Genomic DNA, 27671 nt, shown 5'->3' with positions numbered 1-27671 from the left:
GACCCCCACCCCCACATGAACGGTGGGACCTGTGCCGGCCTGGGTCCCCTCCTCCCAGCCCTCGCTAAACCACCATTCCTAATCAGGGTAATTTAATATATTTTAAGCCCCCGGCGGCTTTATTTTCCCTCCTTTTGGAGTTTGTTTTAGGCATTCACAGCGCTCACCCCATCATTAGACAGACGTATTTGACGGGTGGAAGGAGCGAGCATGCGGGCCCTTTGTCTCCCCACACAAGCCTGGCTTTCCTGTAATTAGAATGGTAGTCCCAGCCATTGAGGCCTTTCAGTCTTCAGGACAAAAAACGCCCAGAGATGAATATGCACCCCCCACCCCACTCTCAGCCCCCTGGCCAGGAAGGGGCTGCTGGGAGAAGCGGCTGGAGGCAGTTGGGCCCTGCTCCTGTGGCTGGGCTGAGGCATTTGGGGGCGTGGGGAGGTGGGCACCGGGCACAGGCTCCTCGGGGAAACTCCCCTGCACACCCTGTCCAGAGTCCCCCAGTTACGTCCAGGGGACTGGGAGGGTGGAGGCAGGCCTGGCTCTGCTGGGAAACCATGTACCACCAGTCATGCAGACCCCCGCTCAGCTCCAGGATTGCATTTAACACAAAGTCACACACCCTGGTCAGTCCCGGATGGCTCCTACACATGCATGCGCGTGCGCACGCGCGCGCGCACACACACACACACACACACACACGTATGTAGTACATGCAGGTCTCCATCTTACACTCCCATATTCCAGAACCAGGGTGGGACATGTTTGTAAATAGATACATACACGCAAGTCACCAAGGTGCGTTTCCGTGGAAACACACACACACAAACACACACATTCCTGCCGGCTCATATATATACACAGTCACCGCCCACGCCACCCAAATGCTACTCCTTCTGAGGTTCTAGGGGATACCCAGAACTCTGGGATAGCTATCAGTGGGGCTGGGGGTGCCTTCTCCACAGAGAGGACCCCCAAATTCATAAGGATCCCCACAGTCCCTTTAGAAAGCTCTCAGACTTCTGATCCAGGTGCATTTTCTCCCAGGGGAGCCAGGAGGTGTCTGTACCTCCCTCACAGCTCTGAGCTCCCCTGCTGCTCCGCTCCCAAAGCTGCCCAGAGCCCAGGGCATGGGCAGGGCAGGGCTGGCTCTTGACCCCAGGAATGGAGAGAGAGAGAGAGAGAGAGAGAGAGAGAGAGAGAAAGGGAGGGAGGGGGAGAGACAGAGATAGTCTGTCAGGTTCTACATACTGTCCATGAGCACCACAGGGATCACTCCTGAGCACAAAGCCAGGAATGGCTCCTGAGCACTGCTGGGTGTGGCCCCAACAGCACCAGCCAAAAGAGGAGACACCCCACCCCCACCCAGGAAATTAGGACCCAGGAGACTCTAAAGCCACTATTCATGTTTTTTTTGTTTGGTTTTGGGCCACATGAGACAGTGCTCAGGGCCTCCTTCTGGCTCTGCACTCAGGGATCACTCCTGGCACTGCTTGGGGGACCATAAGCAGTGCTGGGTATTGAATCCAGGTTGACTGCATGCAAAGCAAGTGAGCCTTACCTGTTGTCCTATCTCTCTGGTTCCATTTTGGGGACATTAAAAACTATATGGTGTTCTATGCTGTAAGGGAGGGCCTGGAGGCTGGACTAGAGAAGAAAGCAGGTTCAAAACCATTTGCTCCATGTGTGACCTGGGGCCTGTCCAAGTGGCGCCTGAATGTCTGATACACAGTAAATGCCACCTGCCACAGTCACGTTGAGAACAGCTGAGCTGGGGGGCTTCCCCAGACCCCCATGATAGGAGACAGTGTGGTTCGTGTAGGTTGGACAATGACAGCATTTTCCCACTCTGTACTTGGGGTAAAGTGATGGGAAATTAAGATCTACCTGGACTTGGGGTTGGAGCGATACTACAGCAGTAGAGCATTTGCCTTGCATGTGTCAACCCAGGTTCCATCCCCAACACCCCATATGGTCCCCCAAGCACCTCCAGGAGTGAGTCCTGAGTGCAGAGCCAGGACTAAGCCCTGAGTATCGCCAGGTCCCAAAAAGCCAAGAAAAAAAAGGAAAGGAAAGGAAAGGAAAGGAAGAAAGAAAGAGAGAGAGAAAGAGAAAGAAAGAAAGAAAAGAAAGAAAGAAAGAAAGAAAGAAAGAAAGAAAGAAAGAAAGAAAGAAAGAAAGAAAGAAAGAAAGAAAGAAAGAAAGAAAGAAAGAAAGAAAGAAAGAAAGAAAAGAAAGAAGGGCTGGAGCGATAGTACAGTGGGTAGGGCATTTGCCTTGCATACGGCCAACCCGGGTTCGATTCCCAGCATCCCATATGGTCCCCCGAGCACCACCAGGAGTGATTCCTGAGTGCAGAGCCAGGACTAAGCCCTGAGCATCACTGGGTGTGACCCAAAAAGCTAAAAAAAAAAAAAAAGGAAGGAAGGAAGAAAGAAAGAGAGAGAGAGATATCTACCTGAACCCTTCTTGCATGTGATGCAGGAAGAGATGAGGATGGGGTCACGTTGGCATAGGAAGGATGGAGGTCCCCAGAGCTTTACAAAACATACAGTATAATGGGTAGTGCACTCACCCTGCACATGGCCCACCTTTATTTGATAACTGGCACTGCATATGGTCCCTTGTGATCAGCCAGGAGTGGATCTCTGAGTACAGAGTTAAGAGTCAGCCCTGAGCACCGTCGGCAAACTAACTCGAATGTATTCTAAAACTGTGCTTGCCTGTGGGCAGAGCCTGCTGCTGGAGCCTGAGTCAATGCCACTGGGCAGATTCTGCATGCCAGGGGGAAGGAACTAGGGGCCCAGGTAGGAGCACTGGCAACCTGAGGGAGCAGGGGCACAGCGAGGTGTCTGGGAAGAAACGCAGCTGTAGAGGCCCAACCTCTCCCGCGCCAGTGTCCTGGTCTGGGCACTGCAGGCAGGCATGTGGGTAGGAATCTCCCGATCCCGCTACCAGCACCTGGCCCTACGCAGAGCCAGGAAGGGGTAAAGCCCCATCAGGAAGCCCCTGGCTTGACACCCTCATGGTGACATTACTGATGCACCACATTGACCCTGAAGCAGTTGGATTGTAGCTGCGAAAAAAGGAGATAATTCCGTGGCCTGGGCATATATATGTATGCATGCAATGACTTTTCAGATTTTAAAAGACCAGAGACGACAATTATAGTCTGACATGGTGGTTAATTCAACACCAGTTGGAGGGGCGGAGATAGGACAGCAGGGAAGGCACTGACCTTGCACACAGCAGGCCTAGGTTCTACCCCCAGCCCCAGCAGACGGTGCAGGGAGGGGGGGTGCCCAACGACAGGATGGTGGCCCCTAGGGCTCAGTGCTGAACACAGCTCCGAGGCAGGTGGGAGCTGTCCACCACAAGGTGCTGAAATGGAAACGGGTACAGTGACTTTTTCAAGAGAGAGAGCTTGCTTACTTTATTTTATTTTTATGGTTGTTTGGGGGCCACAGCTGGCAGTAGTCAGAGATTACCCCTATTTGGGGCTTACAGATCACTCCTAGCTTTGTTTGGGGGCCCTCTGTGGTGCCAGTGACTGAACTGGGGGTAGTTGCTTTCAAGGCAGGATTTTGTGATCAGGAGCAAAAATGGGTGAGAACTGACTTATCACAGAGCTTGAAGACAGACCTGCCATGCCGGTGTGTGCTCTCTGACAGCCATCCGCTCTGTGCCCCATCCTAAACTAGGGGCTCAGAAGCCATCGCCGCACCTCCTTTCCCCCTTGTTCTAGAGCCTTGTCTCCATCCCAGAGCTGTTTCTCAGGGGCCTTGGTCCATCTGGACAGTGGAGGCCATTTATTTCCCCTGATGAAATAGTAACAGCAGGGCCAATGGGATAGTCCAGTGGGGAAGGTGCTTGCTGTGCCTGCAGCTGACCCCCATCAAACCTCTGACACCACAGATAGTTCCCTGAGTACCACTAGGAATGACCCCTGGTGTGGCCCAAACACGGAAACAAAAAGAAAATAGTCATGGCAGAACAGTCAGCACACTGGGCTTTGCTGGGAGGCTCGTTCTTCTCCTTGGTCTTAATGCTGAAAGTTAGTACCATGGGCAGGGGTTCTGCTGGACAGAGAGAGTCTAGTGGGTTCTCTGCACACAGCTGAGCAACTCTTGAGGTCTGAGATCACACACCTAGGAAGACACACAGTCTCTTTCTTTTCTTCTTCTTTCTTTTTTTTTCTTTTTGGGTCACACTTGTTGTTGCTCAGGGTTACTTCTGGCTCTGCACTCAGGCATTACTCCTGGCAGTAGTCAGGGGACCATATGGGATGCCAGGGATCAAACCCTGGTCAGCCATGTACAAGGCAAATGCCCTCCCCGTTGGACTATTGCTCCATCCCAGAGCACCCAGTCTTTTTTTTTCTTTTTGGGTAACACCCGGCATTGCACAGGGGTTACTCATGCACACAGGAACTACTCCTGGCGGTGCTCAGGGGACCATAGGGGATGCTGGGAATCAAACCTGGGTCAGCTGCGTGCAAGGCAAACGCCCTACCTGCTGTGCTATCACTCCAGCCCCAGTCTTTACCGAGCTCCGGAGAAGGTCATGAGTCTGTGCACAGCGTCTCTGGCAGGGGAGACTGTGGGACAGACAAGCCTGGGTCTCCATCCTAGGTCTGCCACTGGATGCCATAGTTCCTTTGCGCTTTCTGAGTTTCCTCATAGGAAAAAGGCAGGTGACAATGATCTGCCCCCACAGCCCTCTGAAGGTGGGAAGGGTGCCTGTGTCTAAAGCATTTTGTAAATTTGGCTCTGGTGTTACTATCATTATCGTCCTTGTTGTGATTATCACTCATCTGAGCCCCGCCCCTAGCCACAACAGGAGAAAGGAAAATCAGGAGGCAGAGAGAAGTGGGAGGGAGGGCGAGAATTTTCTGTCCCATCACCTGGAAGCTGAGGAAGGGCCATGACTGCCCTGGCTGACAGGCAATTTCCTGAAGGAGCTGACCCCCGGGACCTAGAGTCCAGCTAATTAGTGATGACCGCTAGGGGTCATCGCCATGGAGACAGGCTGGAGGGAGTCTCATTAAAAAGCAGGTTTAACCAGACAGTTGTCTTTCACCTGAGTGCCTGGGCAAGGCGGCGCCTCAGGTGGCTTCGCCCTCTTTGCTGCGTTCCCCTCCCATGGAAGGGTGAGAAATCTATCAGCTTTCCCCAAGCCCGCACCACCTCTCCCCTTCTCCAGGCAGGGAGCTAATGCTTGAGGAGGAGAGCAAGCTGCAGGGGGTGGAGTAGGCGGTGGGGAAGGAGGATCTTATTTGAGATCTAGGGGGATGCTAGGGGTTAAATCCCAGCCTCCCCATAGGGTCCCCCAGCCCCCACCAGGAGGGATTCCAGAGCGGAGCGCAGAGCCAGAAGCCCTGAGCACTGCCAGGTGTGGCCCCCCCAAACAGACAAATAAAAACAAAGAAAAGAAAGGAAAGAAAAAGAAAAGTTCCTTCTGGGGGATCTCCAAGGGGCAAAGGGACAAAGATCTATTTGGGGGGGAAGGGGGTTGTGAGGGACTTCTGAGCGGTCTTCAGGAGACCTGGTGGCCCCTCCCTGTCCGTGACTCTCGTCCTGTGTCCTGGAGGACACAATGATGCTAAGACAGGATCTTTTCGTGGTGCTGGTGTGTTAGGAGACCACGTGGCCACGGATGCCTGCCAGCCCGCCTTAGCCCCTGGCACCTGCCCGGCGCGCCCTTGGTCACAGCGGCATCTTGTGGTAGAACTCGGAAGTGCAGCGGGAAAGGGTCTGGCGTCCCCTTACTACCCGCACAGCCCCAGCATCTGGGACAAAGATGCCAGGGGGCCTTTCCCTGGGCCCCAGCTAAGACAGGGCTGGGAGACAGAGCTGCCTCCTGCGCAGAGGTGGGCACCCGCAGCCTGTCCCAGACTCATTCTGGCCCGTGGACACAGCATGGGCTGGGGAGCTGCGATTTCCCCCACTGTCCCCTCAACAGGCCCTCCCTCTTTGAGCCTGGGAGGCAGCCCCCATCCCCGGGGAGGCCTCTTCTGGCACTTTCCAGGTCCCTGGGCAGAGGAAGAGGAGTCCCTTCTACTGTGAACAACTCACAGCACACGCCCTTGCTGTGGGGGGTTGAGGGCATGGTAGGGAGGAAGCCGGGTGGGCAGCCAGCGAGAGCTCTGCTTCCGGGGCCTCCTGGCTGCTGACCAGAGTGGTGGCCACTTCCGAGGGCCCCTTTGTTCACTCCTTTATCCAGAGGAGGCTGTGATTGTGAAAGGCACAAAGCCCCCCGCTGCTGACTCCTCACCCCTGCTTGTGGTCCAGGGGGACAGGGATTCCCAAGACCCCCCACCCTGTTCCCACAGGCCCTGGACTCCAGGTGGGGGGGTCCCTCTGCCTGCCACAGCACTGCCCTTGGGCTGGGACACCCCAAGAGGGAGCTGGAATGGGGGCTTTTCTGCCCTCCTTGACCTGGTCAAGAGTCTCAGCTTGACCCGTCGCAGGAAGGACAGAGGGAAGGAGGGGTCTCCTGCCTCTGAACCCCCCTGGATCTGGGGGCCAGAGCCCCATTCCCCAACCACACTCATTTCCTGGAACCTGTGGTCAGAGAGCTCCTGTGAGGGGGTGAGTGGTGGGCCTGGAGGGGCAACTACCACACTCATGCAGTCACACGCAGTCACGGTTACACACTGTCACAGTCACACACACAGATCTCACACTCACACAGTCATTCCTGGTCACAGTCACACACATTCACAGTCATATAGTCATGCACTCATCAGTCAGCTACATGGCCACACTGTCTCATACCCACACAGTCTCACACTCATACCACACAGCCACACACACAAGTCTAACACACAAGTCACACACACAGTCTCACACTCACACCACATAGTCACACACACTAATACATTCACATATTAACACACAGTCACATGCACTCACACAGTCACACAGTCTCACACGCAGTCTAACTCACACAGTCACAATCATGTAGTCACTCTCACACAGTCACAGAATCTCACACAGTCACAGTTACACACAGTCACACTCATATAGTCATAGAGTCACACACAGTCACACATAGCCTGATACATTGGCACACACATGGTCACACCCACACACAGTCTCATACTCAGACATTCACACACAGTCATAGTCACACACAGTAACATATAGTCACATACAAAGTCACACACTCACACACTGTCTCATACTCAAACACAGTAACACACTCACTGACACACAGAATCACACTCTCACATAATCACACTCACACAGTCACACACACACCCTCTGTTCACCTTTAGGAGACCATCTTTCTTCCCAACAGATGCCCCCCTTGCCTTGCCCAGGAGCTGCCTCTTGGTGAGGCAGGCCCATGGCGGGTGCCAGGGCCTCGGCCCCTTTGGTCTGTGTGCCAGCTGGGGGTGGGCACAGGGTGGCGGGGCTGGTGCCAGCTGCTCTGAGCCGCCCACTCAGTGCTCACGGCTGGATGAGCAGCAGAGTTCTCTGGCCTTGGTCTCTGCTGGGGGGATGCCTGTGGCTGAGGCTGCTTCCTGGGGTTCGGGAGCTCTGGGGGCACCTGTCTGAAGACCCCAGAGTCCAGCGGGGAGACAGAGGCAGGAGCCAGAGCTGAAGCCATCAAGGAGGCTCGCGGTGACCTTGATCTCTGACCTTCCCGGTCCCCTGTGTCCATCCCCAGCACAGAGGGGCCAGTGGGAGAGCCTGGCAATTAACCCTCCTGAGAAGGAGGCCAAGGGTCATGGGGAGGGGCTGGCCGGACCTCCACAGGTGGGGCTGGAACCAGGCTGAGGCCACGACCCCCTCCCCCGCCTCCTCCTTGCCCCCACCCCACGCCCCACACCCACGCGGGCGCTTTTCCTTGTGGCTCCGGTCAGGCTGCCCCGGGGCTGGGTCCCTGCCCCCAACAGCAGCTGAGCCCCCGCCCTGCCCCCTCTCTCCTTTTGGAGAAGAACCTGTGATCATTTTTTTCTTCTTCTTTCTGGCAACTAATGGACTCCTTAAATAGCAGAAATTGCGGCCTGTAATTAAGATCTTGCTTTTTAAATGATTAATCATTGGAAGCCTCGGAGCTGCACCCCTACTTTCCACTCTCCCACATTGAAATGCAGATCACCGGCAGGGAGGGAGGTTCTGAGCCGCAGAGGAGCAATTAAACCTTCCCAGCTGTCACTGTCCCGGCTGCCTCCCGGCCGGTCCAGACGCTGCCGCCACCTCCCCTGTCCTCCGCCCACCCTGGGCCAGGTCTGGCTCTGTCCTGACCCCAGTCTGGCAGCCTGGCCACTGGCTCTGGGCTGCCCGAGGGGAGCAGGTCACATTTGCTGGTCCTTCGAGGTCACACTAGCCCCCCACCCCCTCATCAGCCTGGTCCTGCTGAGCGGCTGTGGGAGGCTGTTTGTGTGTGTACAAAACCCCAGCAAGGGCTGAGGTGAGGAACCTGTGAGAAACCCCTCCGCACCCGAGCCCCTCTCAGCCACTGTGGGCGAGGTGTGGAGAGGGGGCTCACCGCAAGGAGGGGAGCAGGAAGGGGAGAGTGAGCCGCCTTGCACACCACCGCCTAGGGGACCCAGTGGGCACAGCGCTCACTTTGTGTATTGGAGGGGGACCCAGGCTCCAACTGGGCAAAGGCTAGTTAGCCTGAGTACCACCAGGAGCGACTCCTGAGCACAGAGTTCATAATGGTTTTTATTTTGGAGGAGCTTCCTTCTGTTTTGTTTTGGTTTTTCTTTTTGGGTCACACCCGGCGATGCACAGGGGTTATTCCTGGCTCTGCACTCAGGAATCACCCCTGGCAGTGCTCAGGGGACCGTATGGGATGTTGGGAATCGAACCCAGGTCAGCCGTGTGCAAGGCAAACGCCCTCCCCGCTGTGCTATCGCTCCAGCCCCAGAGGAGCTTACTTCTGGTTCTGTGCTTCGAGGACCCTGTGGGATGCTGGGGATCAAACCCAGGCTGGCCGAGTTCAGGCCAGAGCCCTCTGCGCTGCCCTAGCTCTCTGGCCTTCACTGGGCATATTCTTACTGGGAAGGTCAAAGCATTCGCTGTTTGGAAAAAATAAGCCGAGCAAAGCGAAGGTTCCAGGCGGGAGGCCAGGTTGGGACCCTGTACGCACCAAAGGGCTGGGGTGTGGTCACTGACTTTCTCAGAGGCATGATCAAGGGTCTGCATCCCAGGGAGTGGAGGGGACCCCTGGGAGATGCTTTGGTTCCTCCAGACTCCCTGGAGACAGGCCTCGGGCCCGGTGGGAAAGTGCAACCCAGTCCCCGGGCCCAAGCCCAGCAGGACTGCCCCCGCCCGAAGGGAGGTTGGCTGAGGGCGGGTGGGGACAGAGCCCAGCTGCCCCCATGGAGGGGACAGGGTGTGAGTGGGCACAGCCAGAGGCCTGAGGGAGCCCCAGCATCCTCGGGTTGCTGGGACGACCCCCCCCTCCGACTCTGTCTCTTTCACTCTTTTGCAGTTCTTGGTTGGCTTGGGGGTGGTGAGGTGCTGGGGGTCAATCCTAAGACAGAGAAGGAGCCCCCCGCACGGCCACCCACCCGACCCCACCTCTCCTAATCCTGACGAAGAGCTGGGGTGAGGAGATGCCAGGGCTCCAGGCCCCCCTGGGAGGGCGCTCGCCTTCCCGGTGCCCCGTCCTTCCTCCAGGGAGGGCTGCGCTGCCGGGTTCCTGCCCCCACATTCCAGGACACTTGCAGGAAGCTGTGATGAATGCAGGGGCTGTCGGAGTCACCATCCCTAAATTAGGTTTCCAGAAGCATCCTGCGGCCCCGGAAAGGCCTGGGCTGAGAGGCCGGCGTCTGGCCGCACAGACGTCTTTATCGCGCCCTAATTGACGTTTCGGAGCCCCTCTGTAACTCCGTCTGCGTCTGCGGGACACAAAGCGTCCCCTTTCATTTGGCCCTGCAGAGTGGACGCGCTGCCCTGCTGTCCCGCTGGCGGTGGACAAAGCGGGCTGGGGGGCGGCCCAGAGGTGCCTTGTGGGTCTTTGGGGGGGGCATTATGCTAATCCCTCGCCCCCTCAGGGACCCCTCCTGCATATGGATGGGGACCGGCTGGACCGCACTTGGGACGGGAGAGGGGACACTCTGGCACCAGATCAGAGCACCAGTAGATCCTTCTGAAGTCCAGCTGGCTACGGCAGGGGGCCTGGACCTATCGGGTGCAAGAGCCTCTCCCTCCACAGCGTGCTTGTTTCAGCAGAAGAAGCGCCCCAGGTTTCCATAACGGGGAGTCTGTCCTCATGGGGCTCATTCCCACAGTGCTCCCGAGACCAGAGGGTGCCAGGGATCAACGCCCAGGCTCTCCCATGCAATGGCGGCACTCTATCTCTTCCCTTCCGCCCAAAAACTAAGTTGTTTGTGTTTTGTTTTGCTTTGGGGTCACACCCAGCAGTGCTCAGGGCTTCCTCCTGGCTCTGCACTCAGGACCCATTCCTGGCAGGGCTCGGGGGACCATCTGGGGTGCTGGGGATGGAATCTGAGTAGCAAGGCAAGCGCCCTCCCTGCTGTGCTGTTGCTCTGGGCCCAGATCTTTTGAATTTGATTTGCCTTATTCATTTTGGGCTCAGAGGGAGGAGCATATTCTCTAATCCCTGGCACTGCAGGTCCCCTGAGCACTGCTGCATGTGGACCCCCAAAACTGGTGCATGCACACACGTTTTTTTCTCTTTCTTTCTTTCTTTCTTCCTCCCTCCCTCCCTCTCTCTTTCTCTCTCTCTCTCTCTCTCTCTCTCTCTCTCTCTCTCTCTCTCTCACACACACACACACACACACACACACACTCCCCAGTAAATCTCTGGGGTCATTGCAGGGATTGCTGGAACCAGGTGGGGAACTCAGGGTTCTTGGGGCATCCACATAAGTAGAAATGGAGAGAAGTCCAGGAGAGACAGATGGGAATTACATGACTTGGGGGATCCTGGGTCAAGGCTAGGGAGGGTTTTAAGAGGCAAAGGGGCAGAGAGACAGTTCCGGGGGAGGCATTTCCCTTGCTTGGCTGATTCTGGTTCAACCCTTGGCACTGCCTGGGGTCACTGCTGAATCGGGAGTAACTCCCAGACCGCGGTCTGTGGCCCAGCCTCCCCCACAAAGGAAAAGCAAAGCAAAATAAAGAGAAGTGAGACCACAGAGGGTGGGTGCACGGCACACAGGAGACCCTGGTCGCTGACACTCCTTGGCCCCTGAGCACTACTGGGGGAGCCTGGGGGAGCCCAGAATCTCAGGCCCTGAGCCATGTCCCATCCTCGGGGTGAGCACAAGCCTCCAGCCTATTGGCTGAGTGTCTGGGAGGCCTCTGGGTCCCTAAGGGACCCCAAGGCTGGGTGTCTTCCCCTCCCAGGGGCCTGGACCCTCTGATTTTCCCAGCCCAGAGACTGGAGGTTCCCACATTAGCACATGAAAGGCACAAGCCAGTCCACTCGAGCAACCGCTTTGGTAGCAAATTGACATAATTATGAGGGACACTGAGGGAAGAAAGGCACCCCCACCCCACAGCCCCCCAGCGGGCGGGCGCTGCGGCTGATTAGAGACCTCAGAGCCTTTTCAAGAGCCACGATTGGCCCCTTAATCTGATTACAATCGAGGGCTCCAGCCGCAGCGAAGGACCATGGGCAAACACCCGCGAGCTGGCATGGCGTGCGCACCCTGCCCCAGAGTGCACACACAAAGACGCACACGCGTACACACACAAAGATGCATATGCACATGCGCACGCACACAGACACACACAGACGCACACACACACAGATGCACATGCGCGTTCACACGCATAAAGATTTTCTTTTGCTTTATTGGGTCACACCCGGCAATGCACAGGGGTTACTCCTGGCTCTACACTCAGGAATTACTCCTGGCGGAGCTCGGGGAACTATATGGGATGCTGGGAATCGAACCCGGGTTGGCCACCTGCAAGGCAAATGCCCTACCCGCTGTGTTATCGCTTCAGCCCCCACATGCATAAAGATGTATGCACATGTAAAGACACACACACACAAAAACAATGTGTGCACACACAGAGACGCACACAGGTACACACACATGCGTGTATACACAAAGGTTACAGTCAGTGAGACACACATACCGACACATGTCCCGGTGCAGTATGTGTGAATAGACACTCATACACATGCAGACAGGCAGGAGGTCACAAGCGCACATGCTCAGCCCCAGCCTCCCAGAGCCTTGCCTGAGTCAGGACCCACGAAGACGCCCCAGGCATTGTCCCAGCCCCTCCTATGTGGCCCCAAACTTCAGACACACACGGGACTAAAGTGCCCCCCCCCCACGCAGGTTGCCTCTGGGCCAGGGTCCCATGTATGCCCACCTGCTGGTGGGGGGCGTCTTGTGTCCACAGCACTGCTAGTTCTGGCCCCCCAGACCGCCCTGGACACAGCTCTGGCTGCTGGGTCAGGAGGCCCCCCACCCCCCAGATCTGGTCTCTGGCTCTTTCCACTATAACTGGTCCTGGACCCCAAGAGAGCCCCCCTCGCAGGCAGCAGCTCGGCTCGGGATAAGGCTGGTCTGGGGACAAGGCTGGACCCAGCCAGGGGGTCGGACGGCAGCTGTGTCTAGGGTGGTTCAAGTTGTGTATGAGGCGGGTCACGGCCATGCTGGAGGCCCTCCAGGGTGCCCCGCGCCAGAGCCCCTGAGATGTGCTCCCCACACAGGCACTCACTGCCTCTTTGCATCAGGGCCCAGAGCAGGGACACAGGGCCGGTGACCCCTTACCCACAGCCACTGTCCTCGGGCCTGGCTCTCGGCTCTCCCAGGGGAGAGATCCGGGAGCAGCCCTCTAACCTGTAGCGGGGGGGGGGGGGGTGGGCAGTGCCCGGGGCATCCCCAAGTCAGAGAGGCTGCCCTGATCGAGCCCTGTACCACCTCCCCCTGCAGATCCTCCCCTGCACTCCTCACCCCTGCACCTCCTCCCCTGCACCCCTCATCCCTGCACCTCCTCCTGTGTCACTCCTGCTGCTCCTCTCCTGCACCTCTCACCCCTACAGCCCTCCCCCTGTGCCCTTCACCCTTGCACCATTCAGCCCTGCTCCCCTCACCCCTGTATCTCCTCCCCTGTGCCCCTCACCCCTGCACCTTTCACCCCTGACCTCTGCACCTCCTCCCCTCTCCTCCTCTCCCCCCCATTGCTTACTGGGTTGGGCTTGCTGCATTCCTCCTTGGGGGTGCTGGGGCTCAGATCAGCTGAAATCAAAGACACCAGCCCCTCCCCAACACACCGCACCCCTGCGGAGAGACAGGCCCTCCTCCTTTGTCACAATGTTTTTCAATCAGCAAAGCAAACTGTCCAATCAGAGGCTGGCCCCCAGCTTCCATCTTCACCGACAGTTAATTAACAGGCTCCTCTTGGCAGCTGCCACCAGTTCCAGAAACAGGTTGTAAAGGGTTTTTGTCTTTAGCAGCATGGGAATGAGGGGTGTGGCGTGTCACAACATGAATAGGGAGCATCTCAGTGCCTTCCTCCTGCAAGGGGGGGTTGCATTCCCGAGTCCCAGCATGAGACAGAAACCACCTCCTCTCCCCTCACCTCTTCTTCATCTCTGGAGTATTTTTTAGGGGGTCACACTCTGCAGTGCTCAGGGTTCACTCCAGGCTCTGAGCTCAGGGATCACACCTGGCAGGTCTCGGGGAACCATACATGGTGCCAGGGTCAGCTGGTAGAACCTTAAATGCTCTCCTATCTTGACTCCACCAAGGAGCTGGATTCTGCCTCAGTTTCCCTGTCTCATGTCTCTACCCCCGCTAATTTCTTTGGTAGACTCCTATTCACCCTCCAAAACCCCAATCAGGCGACCCCTCTGGGAAGGTACCCTGGCCTTGGCAGTCTGTCAGAGTTCAGGGCAGATGCTGGGGTCAGGCCTGTATTCTGGCTACAGAGGGAGCTCTTGAGGGCAGGAACTGGCCACAGCTCTGCACAGGGAGAGGATGGGCTTTGCAGAGAACTGGGAGATGCAAACCAGGACAACTTCCTCCGCCCCGCCCCCCCACTCCCCCCCCACGCCCCCAGGCAGCAGCCCTGGAGAGAGGGAGTGTCAGCAGGTGAGAGATCTCTGCCCCTGCCTGAATGTCCATAGCACAGAGCAAAGTGGCAGGGAGGGAAGGTGTAGGGGTGTTGCATAATTGTTTCCTTTGGGGAGGAGATTGGGCCACACCCAACAGTGCTCAGGGCTGATGACTCCTGGCTCTGTGCTCAGGAATCACCTCTGGTGGGGCTCAGGGCATCCTCTGAGATGCCAGGGATCGAACCTGGGTCTGTCGTGTGTCTACCCCACTGCCGTCCTATCGCTCCCCCCCTCAGGTCAGCCCGATGGGGCTCATCTTGGTGGCAGCTGATGTGCAGGTGATGTGATGTGATGAGCCTGGGGGGGCGCCTGACACCAGCCCCACTTCCTCCTCGGCCAGAGGACTCTCCTTCGGGCCGGACAGTAAGAACTGCGCTTGACGTCTCGGGGCCTTTTCCCCCTCACACCGGCCATGTGGGACCATCCGCAGCCCTTCTACAAAGAACACCCAGAATCTTTATTCACAGAGCCCCCCGCCCCGTGCAGCACAGAGAGAGCCGGGGGGCCGGGGGACACTGGCTGAGGGCCAGGCAGAGCGAGAGACAACCCGGCCACTGGCAGCAAAGTTTCACCCCAGCAAGACTCAGTTCCAGGCCCCCCGCGCCCCTCACACCCCCACCTGAATGCTCAGCTCCGCTTCCTCCCTCAAACCCACCCCAGGGTTCTGCAGCCCAGTGAGGCACTCCCTTTGCTGCAGCGTCTCCTCTGCCTTCTCAGAAGCCCCCCGGTGAAGCGGAAGGACAGGGAGGAGGCCTGCAAGCTCCCGGCCCCCTCAGGATCCAGGCACGATCTTCAGAGCCTGCATGGAGACAGTCAAGAATAGGGGCCAGCTGGGGTTCCCTCCCCTTTGCTGGGTGCTGTGCATGCTGGATTTCCTTGAACCCCAACACCATCTCCTCCCATGGGCCTCAGCCTTCGCCTGAACCCCAACTCTCCAAGCTCTGACCTCCGGGCCCGAAGCACCTTAGGGAGAGCAGAGAGAAGGACCTGGAAGGCCCCAGCTCATCCCATGTCTCCGGGCTCCTGGGAGAGTGGAGCCCTGTCCAGCTGCCTTCCTGCTGCTAATGTCGTTGCAGGTCCTGCCAAGGGCAGGAGAAAGGGCTCGTATGGAGAGAAGGAGAGGGAGGGCTGGGACGAGAGGACAGAGGCAGGGTGTTTGCCCTGCATGTGGCCAGGCACCCTCTCTGCTCCTGCAAGGAGGAAGAAATGAAGGGAGGGAAGAAAGAAGGCAGGCATGAATGGAAGGGAGGAAGGGAGAGAGGGAAAGAAGAGAGCACAATCATCTCCCCTCCTTTGTTTTTGCTTTTTGGGTCACACCCAGCGATGCTCAGGGGTTATTTCTGCCTCTGCACTCGGGGATCACTCCTGACAGTGCTCCAGGGACCCTATGGGATGCCAGGGATCGAACCTGGGTTGGCTAAGAGCAAGGCAAACTCCTTCCATGCTGTTCTATCTTGGGGCACCCTAAGGGGTGCTGAGGATTGAACCCAGTTGTCCACCTGTAAGGCAAATGCCTTCCCTGCTGTTCTATTTCTCCCATGCACGTTATTTATTTATTTATTTATTTATTTAGCTTTTTGGGTCACACCTGGCGTTGCACAGGGGTTCCTCCTGGCTCTGCACTCAGGAATTACTCCTGGCGGTGCTCAGGGGACAATATGGGATGCTGGGAATTGAACCCGGGTCAGTCGCATGCAAGGCAAACGCCCTACCAGGTGTGCTATCACTCCAGCCCCTCCCGTGCACGTTTAATTTACCTCCTCTTGGTGTTTTCTTGGCCCATCACTGGAGGCATCTGAACCCAGAGCTGGAACCCCACTGGGAGCCTGTTCAGGGGGTGACCCCCGACACCCACCCAAGTCAAGCCCAGGCTCACCTGCTTTTCATCTGCCCCAGGGACTTAAGGTTCTGAGGGCTTGTGGGTGGGGTCCTCGGGCCCCAGGGCAGCCTCAGGCACCTGCAGAGAGAGGAGACAGCTCCAGATCCAGCCCCAGGAGCGGGTCCTCAGCAGAGCCTGAATAGTCCCTTGGCGAGCAAGGGACGCCAAATGGTGTGTGGATGGCGCCACCTCGTGGTCGAGATGCATATTGCACTCCAGAGTGGTCTTTTCTCTTGTTCAACAAGTTCAGGGAACCCAGCGCTGCTTTCCTGGAGTAAAACGCTTCCAGCCAAGAAGAGTTGCAAACGCATGCGGGGTGGCTGCTGTTCTATTGGACCCACTTTGGAAAAGTATAACCATAGAACTTCATGAGCCAGGGGCCAGAGAGATAGTACAGTGGTACAAGACAAGGTAAGGTGCTTGCCTTGCACGCGGCTGACCGGGGTTTGGTCCCTGCCAACCCCGACAACTAGAGACATCTAGTTCATTCCAGAGGTTCAATCCTCGTGTAGAATGGACATCCGTTAAAATCACCTGAGGGCCAGCGCTAGGCCACAACACAGGCTGTGTATGCAGGATGGCTGGCAGGGTCAGTAACAGCCCATGATTGGGGCTGGGCGGACACAGAGCGGCCTGGGGCAGGGGTGCAGGGAGCTGGGTCGTGGCCACTCACTTCCCAGTAGATGGCGTCCTCGAAGCAGTTCTCATCTGCGGCTTGTCCCCAGAAGGGCAACTTCAGAATGACCCCTTGAGGGAGTCCAAGGAGACATGGGTTTGGGGGCAGCTTCTGCTCATCCCCCCAACCCTTCCCCTCTCCTGCTGGGACGACCCCTCGCCCCGCCCCCCATCCAAACCGGGTCTCAGACCCCCCCCCCCCGAAGTCTCCAGCCACCGTGGCTCACCCACGATGCTTCCGCCCACCAGGGCCATGGCCAGGGACACGAAGAGTCCAGCAGCCTGGAACTTGCCCTGCGTGCTGGCTGTCCAGTTCCGTTTGGAGTCTTCAAAGTCAAAGGCATGGACAAGGCTGAGGGGAGAGGCGGGCAGGTAAGCAGGTACCTGGGCCTGATAAACTTTGGTCTTCCATCTGCGAAATGGGTCCATCCCAACAGGTGCGCCAGTCTGGAGAAAGCCGCAGGAAACAGGGGTGCGCGTGGGGGCAGGAGAGCAGAGGAGGAAGCGTCCCCCACCCCGGCCACAGCCATACTGACCCTTCCTCTCCATACACCTCGCTGCTGGCGCAGGCCGCTGTCACGGCGCCCACAATGGCGCCAATGACGCCGGGGAGGCCGTGCAGGTTGTGGATCCCACACGTGTCCTGAATCCGCAGCCGTGACTCCAGGAAGGGCTGGAGGAGGAGACGGGTCGTGGGGGGCTCCGAGATCTGCACGCAGACCCCGATTCCTGCTGCCCCAGCCCCTTCCCCAGGAGCCTCCAGAGTTAGAGATGTGGAGCGGCCCCTGCGCCCCGCCCATCCCTAGCCCTGCCCCTGCCCCTGCCCCGCCCCTGCCCCACCCCAGCCCGGCCCCCAGCCCAACCTCCTGCAGCTCCATCTACTCACTGTTAAGTAGACAAAGCCCAGCGTGGACACGAGGCCACAGACGAAGCCAACGAGCAGGGAGCCATAAGGCATGAGCATCATCTCGGCCGCGGTGCCCACCGCCACCCCGCCGGCCAGCGTGGCATTCTGGACATGCACCTACGGGCATGGCCGGAGCTCAGCCCCCGCCAGGTCTCCCTTACCCAGCGTGGTGGCCAGACACTCCCGTGAGTGGACCCACACCCCCGCTCCAGCTAGTTTTCTTTTTCTTTCTTTTTCTTTTCGGGGTGGGGGTGGGGGAGAGGGGCGTCTCTGCAGGTGCTCAGGGCAAGTGCTCAGGGCTGACTCCTGGCTCTTCACTCAGGAATCACTCATGACCATATGGGATGCGGGGGATCAAACCTGGGTCGGCTGCATGCAAGGCAAGTGCCCTCCCCACTGTCCTATTGCTCTGGCTCTTTTCCTTGTGTGCCCAGATTCTCACCCTGTCCCCGCACGTGTGTGAAGGACTCCCTCACGGTCACCAGCCCCCAGCCACACCTCCCAGCTCCCATTTGCTCTCCCACTCACGCTGCCTTGGCTGCTGACACCCCACAGAACATGGTGCCTCTGAGGGATCCCAGGAGTGCGGGGGACAGAAGGCTGGGGACAGGGCCCCGCCCAATGTCCAGTGAGGCCCCAAGATCCCCAGGAACCAAGAACCCCAAGTTCCAGCCTCTGCCATTCCCTATGCCCATCGTCTTTCCCTGGGCCTCAGTTTCTCCATCTTCCCCCACCACCCCTCACCGCTCACCATGTCCAGCTTGCCCTTCTTGTGCAGGGTGCTGGACAGCGCCACAGAGGTCAGCACGCAGGCCGCCAGGGAGCAGTAGGTGTTGATGGCCGCGCGGTGCTGGGCGTCCCCATGCTTGGACACGGCCGAGTTGAAGCTGGGCCAGTACATCCACAGGAAAAGGGTGCCTGGGGGGGCGGGCAGGTGGGGGCCATGGAGCTCCTGAGGCAACCACCAGACCCCCTGTCCCTCTGGTGTCCCTCCAGCCTTCCTGACTCCTGGAATGGCTCCCAGCATCCCATAGGGTCCCCCAGCACCTCCAGAACCCCAGAACCCCATAGGGTCCCCTGGTTCTGTGCTCAGGGATCGGCCCTCCTGGGACTCACAGGACCCGATGGGTGGGCCAGGGAGTGAACCCAGCTAGGAGCAGCCTCTGAGCGTGTGACCCAAAAACAGAAAACAAAAATAAGACCCAACGTCTGACTGACTTCTCCCCCCCCAGGGAGCAGACGAGGCCCCTGGGCTCTGGGAGGGTCTCGGCAGCCCTGCTCTGGCCTCGCAAAGGCACCCAGCAGACCACAGTGGGGTCAGACACGGGGGCTGCCCGCCCCCCACCATGCGCCTCACAATTCCCATCCTGGTTTCTCACCGATCATGGCGAAGAGGTCAGAGTGGTAGATGGCGCTCTGCCTCACTTTGCTCTGATGCAGGTTGGGGCGCTGGAGAATCCAGGTCACAGTGAGGCCAAAGTAGGCACCGAACGTGTGGATGGTCATGGAGCCCCCCGCGTCCTTCACCTGGGGAGCAGTGGCAGCTCTGGGTCTCAGGACCCCAGCCGCCCCTCTTGCTCTTCCTGGTCCCCTCAAAGCGGGAGCAGAGAAGCACCCAGCCTGTGTCCATCTCCTGCTCCTCCCGCCCCACCCCTGCTCCATACCTCAGGCCTCAAGTTCTGCCCTACAGACAGGGAAAGATGGGGTGTCTGGGGGACCAAGTTGATCCAGGCGTTGATCCTCGATGCCCCATAGAGTCCCCCAGAGCACCACCAAGAGTGATCCCTGAGTGCGGAGCCAGGAGTAAGTCCTGGGCACTGCTGGGTGTGGCCCCAAATAAACAAACAAAATTAAACTGGTTTCTCACCGATCAGGAAGCAGCAGGTACAAGGCATTTACCAAGGCTGGCCCAGCTCCACTGGCCTGAGTGTCCAGCCCTCTCAGTCCCTCACCCCCTGCAGCTCTCAATCTCCCAGGGGTCCCCCCAGCAGGATACCCACTCACCCCTAGCAGGTTGAGGAGAATGAACTCATTCACGGCAAAGAGAGTCACTTGGAAGAGGGTCATGAGGAGCAGCTGCACAGGGCTGACTTTGCCCAGGACCGCCCCGAAGGCCACGCAGACGGAGCCCACGCAGAAGTCAGCATTGATGAGGCTGCAGTGAGGCAGGTGGGGAGGTGTGAGGCCACGGGAGGGGTGGGGGGAGTAGTGGACTCGGCTCGCCTCCCTCGGCTGAGGCTGGATTTGGGTTCCTTGTGGGTTTAGGCTGACTTAACATTCGCTTCAGGCTCTGTGCTGAGGGGTTGCTCCTGGTGGGTCTCTGGGGGCCATCTGGGGTGTCAGGGATTGAGTCCAGGTTGGCCAGGTGCAAGGCAAGCATCATCCCCACGGTACTATCTCTCCATCCCTTGGCTCTGAGTCAGCTTCATTACCTCTGGCCTTGGCATATAACACTTCTGGATTCCAACACGTTTCTACCTAGCTGCTGTTTCTTTTTTTTTTTTCTTTTTGGGTCACACCCAGCAATGCACAGGGGTTCCTCCTGGCTCATGCACTCAGGAATTACTCCTGGCGGTGCTTGGGGGACCATATGGGATGCTGGGAACCGAACTCGGGTCGGCCACGTGCAAGGCAAATGCCCTACCCGTGTGCTATCGCTCCAGCCCCATCCAGCTGCTGTTTCTTAGTCCATGGCTTCATTGGAACGGTTTATGTGAATTCATCATTTCGGTTGTTTGTTGGTTTGGTTTGTTGCCATACTCAATAGTGCTCAGGGCTCAGTCCTGGCTCTGTGATTAGGAGTCATTCCTGGCCATGCACAGGGGACCATACAGGATGTTAGGGCTCAAACCTGGGTCAGCCTCGAGCAAGGCAAACTCCCTACCCACTGTGCTATCGCTCCACACTGAATTTATATTTTGAAAATATTTTGACTGAAGCTTTGGATCTCAGACAGCGGCTCTGAGATCAGCCTGGTGCAGCAGACGGGACAGTAAGAATCTGTGCAAAGGCTGGTCTGCCCACAATTTACCCTTCTCTGGACTGGGCTTCCTAGCAGGTCTCCCCACCCCCTACCTGCTGGACTCTGGGTTCTCCTACTACAAGAACCACAAGCAGGTAGCCCAGCTTGTTGTTTCCTCGGGCCCCGCCCCTTTGGCACTATGGGCCCCGCCCTTGCCACCAAACCCTACCCATATAAGGGTAAACCAGACTCCACCCATTTCACTGTGGCCCTGCCCCTTGCCATTAGGCCCCATCCAATCCTCACATTAAAGGCTCCGCCCATTTCCACTATGGCCCTGCCCCTTGCTGCCAGGCCCTGACCCCGGCCCTGCTCACTTCTCCACGCTCAGGAGGATGTGGCCATCCTGGAAGGAGTGGAACCAGCCCTGCATGAGCAGCGCCCACTGGATACCAAAGGCCGCCAGCAGGAAGTTGAAGCCCACGGCGCTGTAGCCGTAGCGCTGCAAGAAGGTCATGAGGAAGCCGAAGCCCACGAAGATCATGACATGCACATCCTGGAAGCCTGCAAGGAGAGCGCAGGGGGTCACTGGCTTGGAGAAGACTAGCCTTGTGCCCCCCGCCCAAACCTCTTCTCCTCACCGTGCATCTGAATCCCGGAAGGTAATGCCCTTGGAATAGCCACCTCCTGTGTCTCCTCACAAGACCCTCTTCAGGAGGCTGGAATGGGGCACCACTTTCGACCACTGGGTTACAATGCCAACAAAGATCTTTTTGGGGGAGAGGACACACCCAGCAGTGCTCCAGGGTTATTCCTGGCTTTGCATTCAGGAATTACTCCTGGCTGCCTTGAGGGACCATATGGGATGCTGGGGATTGAGCTTGGGTTGGCCGTGTGCAAAGCAAATGCCCTACTTGCTGTACTATCTCTGTGGTCCCTGTTAGACTAGCAAATGTCTTGACAAACCCTCTGGGAGAGAACAGTTAACCACTTCCCCCCTCATCCAGGACCCAGGTGAGCAGTGGGGCATTTGGAGTTGCCAGAGACCAGAGCTTCTGGGTGTGGCCCGAATCTCCCCACCACCAAAAAATAAAACAAAATGCACAGGAGCTGGAGAGATAGTGCAGGTGTTAAGGCGTTTGCTTTGCCAATCCTGGTTCATCTCTGGCACCACACACCCCGAAGCACTGCCGGTGTGACCCAAATCCATCCTCCTCAAAAAAAAAAAAAATCAACAGCAGTGAGGGACAGAGGGACACTGTGTCTTTAGATGCAGTCTCTGTTTCGTTTGTGTTTGTTTGGACCACACCTGGCAGTACTCAGGGATTACTCCTGGCTCTGTGCTGGGGGAGGGGTTCAGTTCCAGCCTTGCTCCAGCATTGACCCTGGGCCTCCACACACAAAGCCTGCACGCAGTGCTTTGAGCCAGCTCTCTGGCCCTGGCAGGAGACGCTGAAAGGGACAAGCCCCATCCAGAGACCAAACCAGCTGAGATAATCCCAATGTAAACACCAGGAAAACCTCAGGCAAACACAAACCATGTTAAGTTTAAGTGAGGTTGTGTTCTTCAAAGGCATCTGTCCTAAAAGACAAAGCAAGGTGGGCAGCGTGCCAGGGTACGAGGGGCATGCCCACTAAACTTGATCTCTAACCCAGGACAGAGGGCTGGAGCTGACCGGGGAATGGCAGAAGCGACAGCTGAGTAAGGCGCTGGCAGGGAGCCATGAGGGGCCCCAGGAAATCAGGTCTCTGAAGAGTATTTCTCAGCATTTCCTGTCTCCTGGGCAGGGACGAGCAGGAGGGCAGCGTTTTTCCCTCTCTTTGACCCTCTCCGGATCGCTTGTTCATTTGTGTTTCATCAAGCCTGGTGTTATTTAAAAAGCTTTTGCTACATCATTCTTTGCTACATTTTTTTTTTTTTTTTTGGTTTTTGGGTCACACCCGACAATGCACAGGGGTTATTCCTGGCTCTTCACTCAGGAATTACCCCTGGCGGTGCTCAGGGGACCATATGGGATGCTGGGATTAGAACCCGGGTCGGCGCGTGCAAGGCAAACGCCCTACCCGCTGTGCTATCACTCCAGCCCCTCTCTGTTACATTTTCTCATTCTGTATCAAGACCCCAGCAGGAGCTGGGCTCTCCTTAGGGCTGGGAGGCGTTGGCTGCCAGCCTTAGTGGCGGCCACCAGGGGGCAGCAGCACAGAGCCCTTTCTGCTCTCCTGGCCCCCAAGACTGCACCCCATCTCTCCCCCACACAGAGCCCACAGCACCATCACTAAGGACTTCCCTAGAAGACGGAGGGCAGGCAAGAGGATGAGGCTATGCCTCAGAGGACTAAGAACAGGCAGGCAATGGCTCTACCAGGGACCAGCTGGAGGTTTGGGGGGCAAATCTCATATCTCCATTTGTTGCACCACCAATTGGACACAAAGGCCCCTGCCTGGCAGAGAAGGCCAGAGAAGCACTTTGTAATTGGAGAGAGAACAAAGGGCACCGAAATGCTATGCACACAGACAACCCGGGTTTGATTCCAGGCACCCCATATGGTCCCCTGAGCACCACCAGGAGTGATTCTTGCGTGCAGAGCCAGGAGGAAGCCCTGAGCATCGCCAAATATGGCCACTCAACCAAACTAAAACGAAATGCCACCATGGTTTGCACTAAAATCCAGGGAGCATTCCTCGGCCACCTCTCTGAGGGGAGCTGAGTGATCCTCTGGATGGGCACCACGCCTCTACAGTTCCTGCCCCCTTCCCTCTGCCCAGAAGTATCTGCCAGCTTCCTGGACATCCTGGGTGTTAAAGAACATCCCCACTTTACAGATGGACACAATGAGCAGCCCTTATGGAGTTTGCTCACTCCGCTAGGGATTGGCTGACAGGTGGTGTTAATTCCCAAGTCAGCTGCTAGGCAATACTGTCCCCTGCTGGTGGGGAAGCTCATGATGCTCAAAAGGGCTGAAGACCTCTGGCTGCAGCCTCATGAAGCCAACCTTGGCATAGGGTGGTTTAATCCATCTGCTCTGGCCAGCTCCTGGAAGCATGTGTGCCTCTCCCTGGCACTTTTCAGGAAGCTTTGGGATTCCTGGCTCCCCCGGGTCCAAGCTCCCGTCACGGCGAAGCTGGTGAGGAATCTTCATGTTCTCTGGTAGGTGCCTTCGGCTCAGGTCTCAGGGCTGAGCTGTCTCCTGAGCCCGCAGGCTGGGCACAGCCCTGAGGCCTTCCTGAGCCTGAGCCAGCTGGAGCTGGGCTCCTCTAGAGGCTGAGGTGCCCTCGAGCCCCACTAATCCCCTGGCAGGAAGGAGGTGTACACAGGTGCTGGCAGTCTGGGGCCAAGAGCTGCCCCACACACATTAAAAAAAGGGGGTGCTGGAGCGATAGTACAGCAGGAAGTGTATTTGCCTTGCACGCAGCCAATGCTGGTTCAATCCCTGGCAACCCATATGGTCCCCTGAGCACCGCAAGTAATAATTTCTTTGTTTGGGGGGGTCACACCCGATGATGCACAGTGGTTACTCCTGGCTTTGCACTCAGGAATTACTCCTGGAACTGCTCAGGGGACCATATGGGATGCTGGGTTTGAACCTGGGTTGGCCACATGCAAGGCAAATGCCCCCCCCCCGCTGTGCTATCGCTCCAGCCCCCCCCCTCCGCCAGTAATAATTTCTGAGTGCAGAGCCAGGAGTAACCCCTGAGCACCAGGTGTGACCCAAAACAAACAAACAAAAAAAAAACCCTCAAAACAAACAAACAAAAAGGAGCTGGCCCCCACCTCATGATTTCTTCAAGGCCTGGGAAGCTGCAGAGGGGGCTGAACCCCACCTGTGGGCATATGCTCTCGGCTCCAGCCTAGGACCCCCATGACAAAGTGAATCTGAAAGGCGGCCCAGAGGGAAAATGAATGGGGTGGAGGTGGCCAAGGGGTGTGGAAACGAGGTGTTGGTAAAAGTAGTTGCTATGATGGGCTTGGGTGTGGTCACTCCTTCCTGCCCAGGTATGGACCCCCTCCCACACTCCTCTCTGCCACCCTTACAGGTAAGGTGACCAAGAGCACCCCATTATTCAAGAGGACATTTAATGTCTCCTTGGTGGTCTGGTGGTCTTACTCCCTAGTCATCTATTTCTTCCCGGGACCTCCCAGCCTGCTCTCCGAGTGGGCCGTGACCTCCCAGGAGTCCCTGACACTTTCCCCCTGCCCAGCACCCAGCGGAGCCTGTGTCTCACCAGCACGGGCACACACACTCCCCTGTCACCTCCCTTCTCTTAGGCACCAGATCTCTATTAATGAACCCCATGACCAAGTCCACTTCTTAGCAGTTCCATGAAGCTGGACACGCCCTCGTCTTGCATTTCTTCGGTGCAGGCTGCCTCCCTGGATGTGTGATGTGTGAAGTGTGCTCTTCTTATGAGAGCTTCCTGGGGCTGCGGCAGCGCAATGCCTCACCTGGGTGAGACCTGGCCTCTGTCTGAGCACTTCCTGGGGGTCAGGCGTGCCCTGAGGGGCAGCGGTTGGACTGCCTGGGCCACGGGAGACAGAGGGAAAGCAGAGTCCAGGAGCCTGGGGAGTCCCGGGATGGGGACCGCGCCACTCCGCTGACCTGGGGCCAGCCCTGAGTCCCAGATGTGGGGATTCCAGAAAGCTCCCTTCACAGTCGCTCCGTTGTGAAGTCCTGGCCAGAGTTCCCTGTGCACCCCAACCTAGAGGTGGGTCCTGTCCACTCTCATCCAAGGAACAAGGGACAAGGAAGCTGGGGATCAGCAGGACTGACATTTGCCTAAGGTCACCCACCTGGACAGCAGCAGAGCCAGGACAGAAGTGAGGTCTGGTGAGCCCAGGACCCTGCCCCGAATGTTCAGTTTGGGGGCTACACCACAGGCTGTGCTCAGGGCTTAGTCCTGGCTCTGCATTCAGGGATCACGCCTGCTGGGTTAAGGGGACCTCATGGGGGTGCCAGAGATCAAACCCAGGTCAGCCCCACGAAGGTAAGCGCCTTTCTCACTGTACTGTCTCTGCCGAGACCCTGCTCTTAACCAGAGTTCCAGAGTCAGAGGAGTCTCGGGAGAAGGGCTCCTTCTCCCTCTCCCAGCCAAGAGGGGGTCTGCACACAAACTTGCCAGCCATCTCTAAGCCCTGGCGACCAGAGACCCTCCCTTTATTTGGAGAGTGGGGGACCCACAGTGCGTGTGTGTGCGCGGTCATCTGGCCATTTGGGGCAGGGGCTGCAGAGGAGGACCCGGTTGGGGGTGGGGGGCAGAGGAGCCGGTACTTACTAGGGTACCGGTAGTAGAACTCGTTTTCCAGGTCGCTGGAAATGTTCCTCAAGCGAGTCTCCTGCGGCCAGTGCGCGTCGGCGTCGGGGTCATAGCGCACGAAGACGCCGAAGAGGACCACCAGGGCCACCTGCAGTAACAGGCAGGTGGCGGGCAGCCGCCAGCGGAGGTCCGTGTTCCAGGCCATGGGCGGCGGCGGGCGGAGGGCGGGCGGGCGGCGGGCGGCAGCACCTGATCGAGGCTTATAACAGCCAGGGGCGGGGCGGGGCGCGCACCGGGTCCGCCCTCCATCAGGGGGTCCCCGCAGCGCCCCGCGGGAGTGGGACAGATGAGCAGGGCGGGGTCTGTGCGGGAGCAGAGGGGCCCCAACTCGTGGTTCCATCTCCCGCCGACGCCCTTTCTTCTTCCCTACCTTCTGGCTGCCCTGAGCAGAGAAAGAAAAACCCCAGATGAAAGGAAGGAATTAGCAGCTAGCACCACCCTCACCACCACCCTGTGTCGCTGCAGGTTCCAAAGTTCCAATTGGGGCGTACCCGGGATGTCTGGCTGAAAGCATCCCCCCACCTCCACACCCATCCCCTGCCCCAGAGAGATACTAGCTGGGCTAGATCATGCACAGAAAGATTTATTTGGGGGTGAGGTGGATCACACCCCTCTGGACTCAGGGGTTGGTTCCTCCTGGCTCTGTGCTCAGGTGTCACTCCTGGTGGTCACACCCCACTGGGTTCAGAACTCACTCCAAGTGAAGCTCAGGAAACCATTTGGGGTGCAGGGATTCAAACCTGGGTCTGTTACCTGCTGTAATATCTCTCAGAGCCCAGCAAGAGGACATCGCCAGGAAAGCTGGTGGAGGGTCTGGGGTACCCCAAGCCTGGTTCTGTCTCCCCTCCCCCCTGCTGTAATCCACATTCGAGTTGCACCCCTACCAGCCCCCTTACCCCCGCCACCCTGCAGCCTGGGAGACTTTGGCCAGACTGTGGTTCGAGTTACCTGGCAGAGAACTCCGTGCCAACGTGCAACGGGCAGTGCACAGACCAGGCCTTTGTGAGAGTGTCTTCACTGGGGTGCTTCTGTGAGATTGGGGTGCTGCTTTCTCTGTGCCTGTGAGTAGGCGGTAAAGGAGGATGCAGAACAGCCACCAGAGGCAGGGCCTGGGAAGCGGTTCTGGTCATCCCCACCCCACCCCTCCGAGCCACACACGTCCCTGCTCCTAGCAGGCCTCCATGTAGCTGGCTGTGGGGTTTGGGAGAGGATGTGGCTGTTTTCTCCCCTCTAGGACTATGATTAGCATCCACAGTGAAGTTGTGGGGCTGGAGCTATAGCACAGCGGGTAGGGTATTTGTGTTGCATGTGGTTGACCTGGGTTCAACCCCAGCATCCTATATGGTCCCCTGAGAACTGCCAGGAGTAAGCCCTGAGCACCTCCGGGTGTGACCCAAAAATAAAAAAATAATAATAATAAAAAAACCAGTGAGGTCGCCCCCGCTGAACAGGCTGCTGGGGTCCCTCTGCCCTGATGTGGGAAGGATACGGGAGCCTGTGGGTCTCATGGCCAGGCTGCAGGTGGTGATGGGCTGAACCCGTGGCGGCGGCAGGCTGACGGCTCGCAGAGCGGAGGCGTGGGAGCGTGGGAGCGTGGGAGCGTGAGCCAGATCAGGGAGCCATGACCAGGACCAGCCGTGCTTTGATCCTTGATCAGCTCTGGCTCACACCCCGAAGCTATCTTCTGTAAAAACAAGCCTTTGGGGATGGCTTTGCATCATCTGAGGAGCTCTTAGTTTTGGGGGGTTTTATGGGGGGTGGTTGAGTTTTCTGTCCACACTCAGCAGTGTTCTAGGATTGCTCCCAATTCTGTATTGAGGAGTAGCCTTTGGTGGTGCTTGGGGGACCATATGTGGTGTCAGGGATTCAAACTG

At 57.7% G+C, this 27671-nt stretch overlaps 1 protein-coding gene and 1 long non-coding RNA gene across 2 annotated transcripts in view; one reads left to right on the top strand and one right to left on the bottom strand.

The window, feature by feature from the left end:
- LOC129405501 (uncharacterized) overlaps positions 1-16988 on the top strand; it is a 26638-nt gene extending 9650 nt beyond the window's left edge. The window contains exons 2-3 of the long non-coding RNA XR_008630616.1: positions 16186-16351; positions 16865-16988. This is a non-coding gene — a long non-coding RNA (uncharacterized LOC129405501). The remainder of the gene's footprint in view (positions 1-16185; positions 16352-16864) is intronic.
- On the bottom strand, positions 14741-27671 carry RHCG (Rh family C glycoprotein). The gene is made up of 13 exons (XM_055142450.1): positions 27287-27671; positions 26746-26856; positions 25756-26179; positions 20862-21048; positions 19527-19677; positions 18902-19049; positions 18274-18440; positions 17502-17639; positions 17152-17288; positions 16843-16967; positions 16614-16687; positions 15938-16018; positions 14741-14860 (listed from the first exon to the last, which is right to left on the bottom strand). The coding sequence occupies exons 3-12, from the start codon at positions 26135-26137 to the stop codon at positions 15962-15964; spliced, it is 1566 nt and encodes a 521-aa protein (XP_054998425.1). The 5' UTR covers positions 26138-26179; positions 26746-26856; positions 27287-27671; the 3' UTR covers positions 14741-14860; positions 15938-15961.

This window comes from Sorex araneus, chromosome 6 (assembly GCF_027595985.1).
Source record: "Sorex araneus isolate mSorAra2 chromosome 6, mSorAra2.pri, whole genome shotgun sequence".
Taxonomy (NCBI): Eukaryota; Metazoa; Chordata; class Mammalia; order Eulipotyphla; family Soricidae; genus Sorex; species Sorex araneus.
The sequence above is the reverse complement of the archived record's forward strand: the minus strand, read 5'-3'. Positions and strand labels throughout refer to the sequence as shown.

Excerpts from the sequence above, each read along its gene's own strand:
- RHCG (XM_055142450.1), bottom strand. The coding sequence starts at position 26,137 with ATGGAACCACGAGTTGGGGCCCCTCTGCTCCCGCACAGACCCCGCCCT. Across the intron at positions 21,049-25,755 it reads GTTCTACTACCGGTACCCTA|GCTTCCAGGATGTGCATGTC; the intron begins GTAAGTACCGGC and ends CTCTCCTTGCAG. Across the intron at positions 16,019-16,613 it reads AGGACGCCATCTACTGGGAA|GTGCCTGAGGCTGCCCTGGG; the intron begins GTGAGTGGCCAC and ends CTCTCTCTGCAG.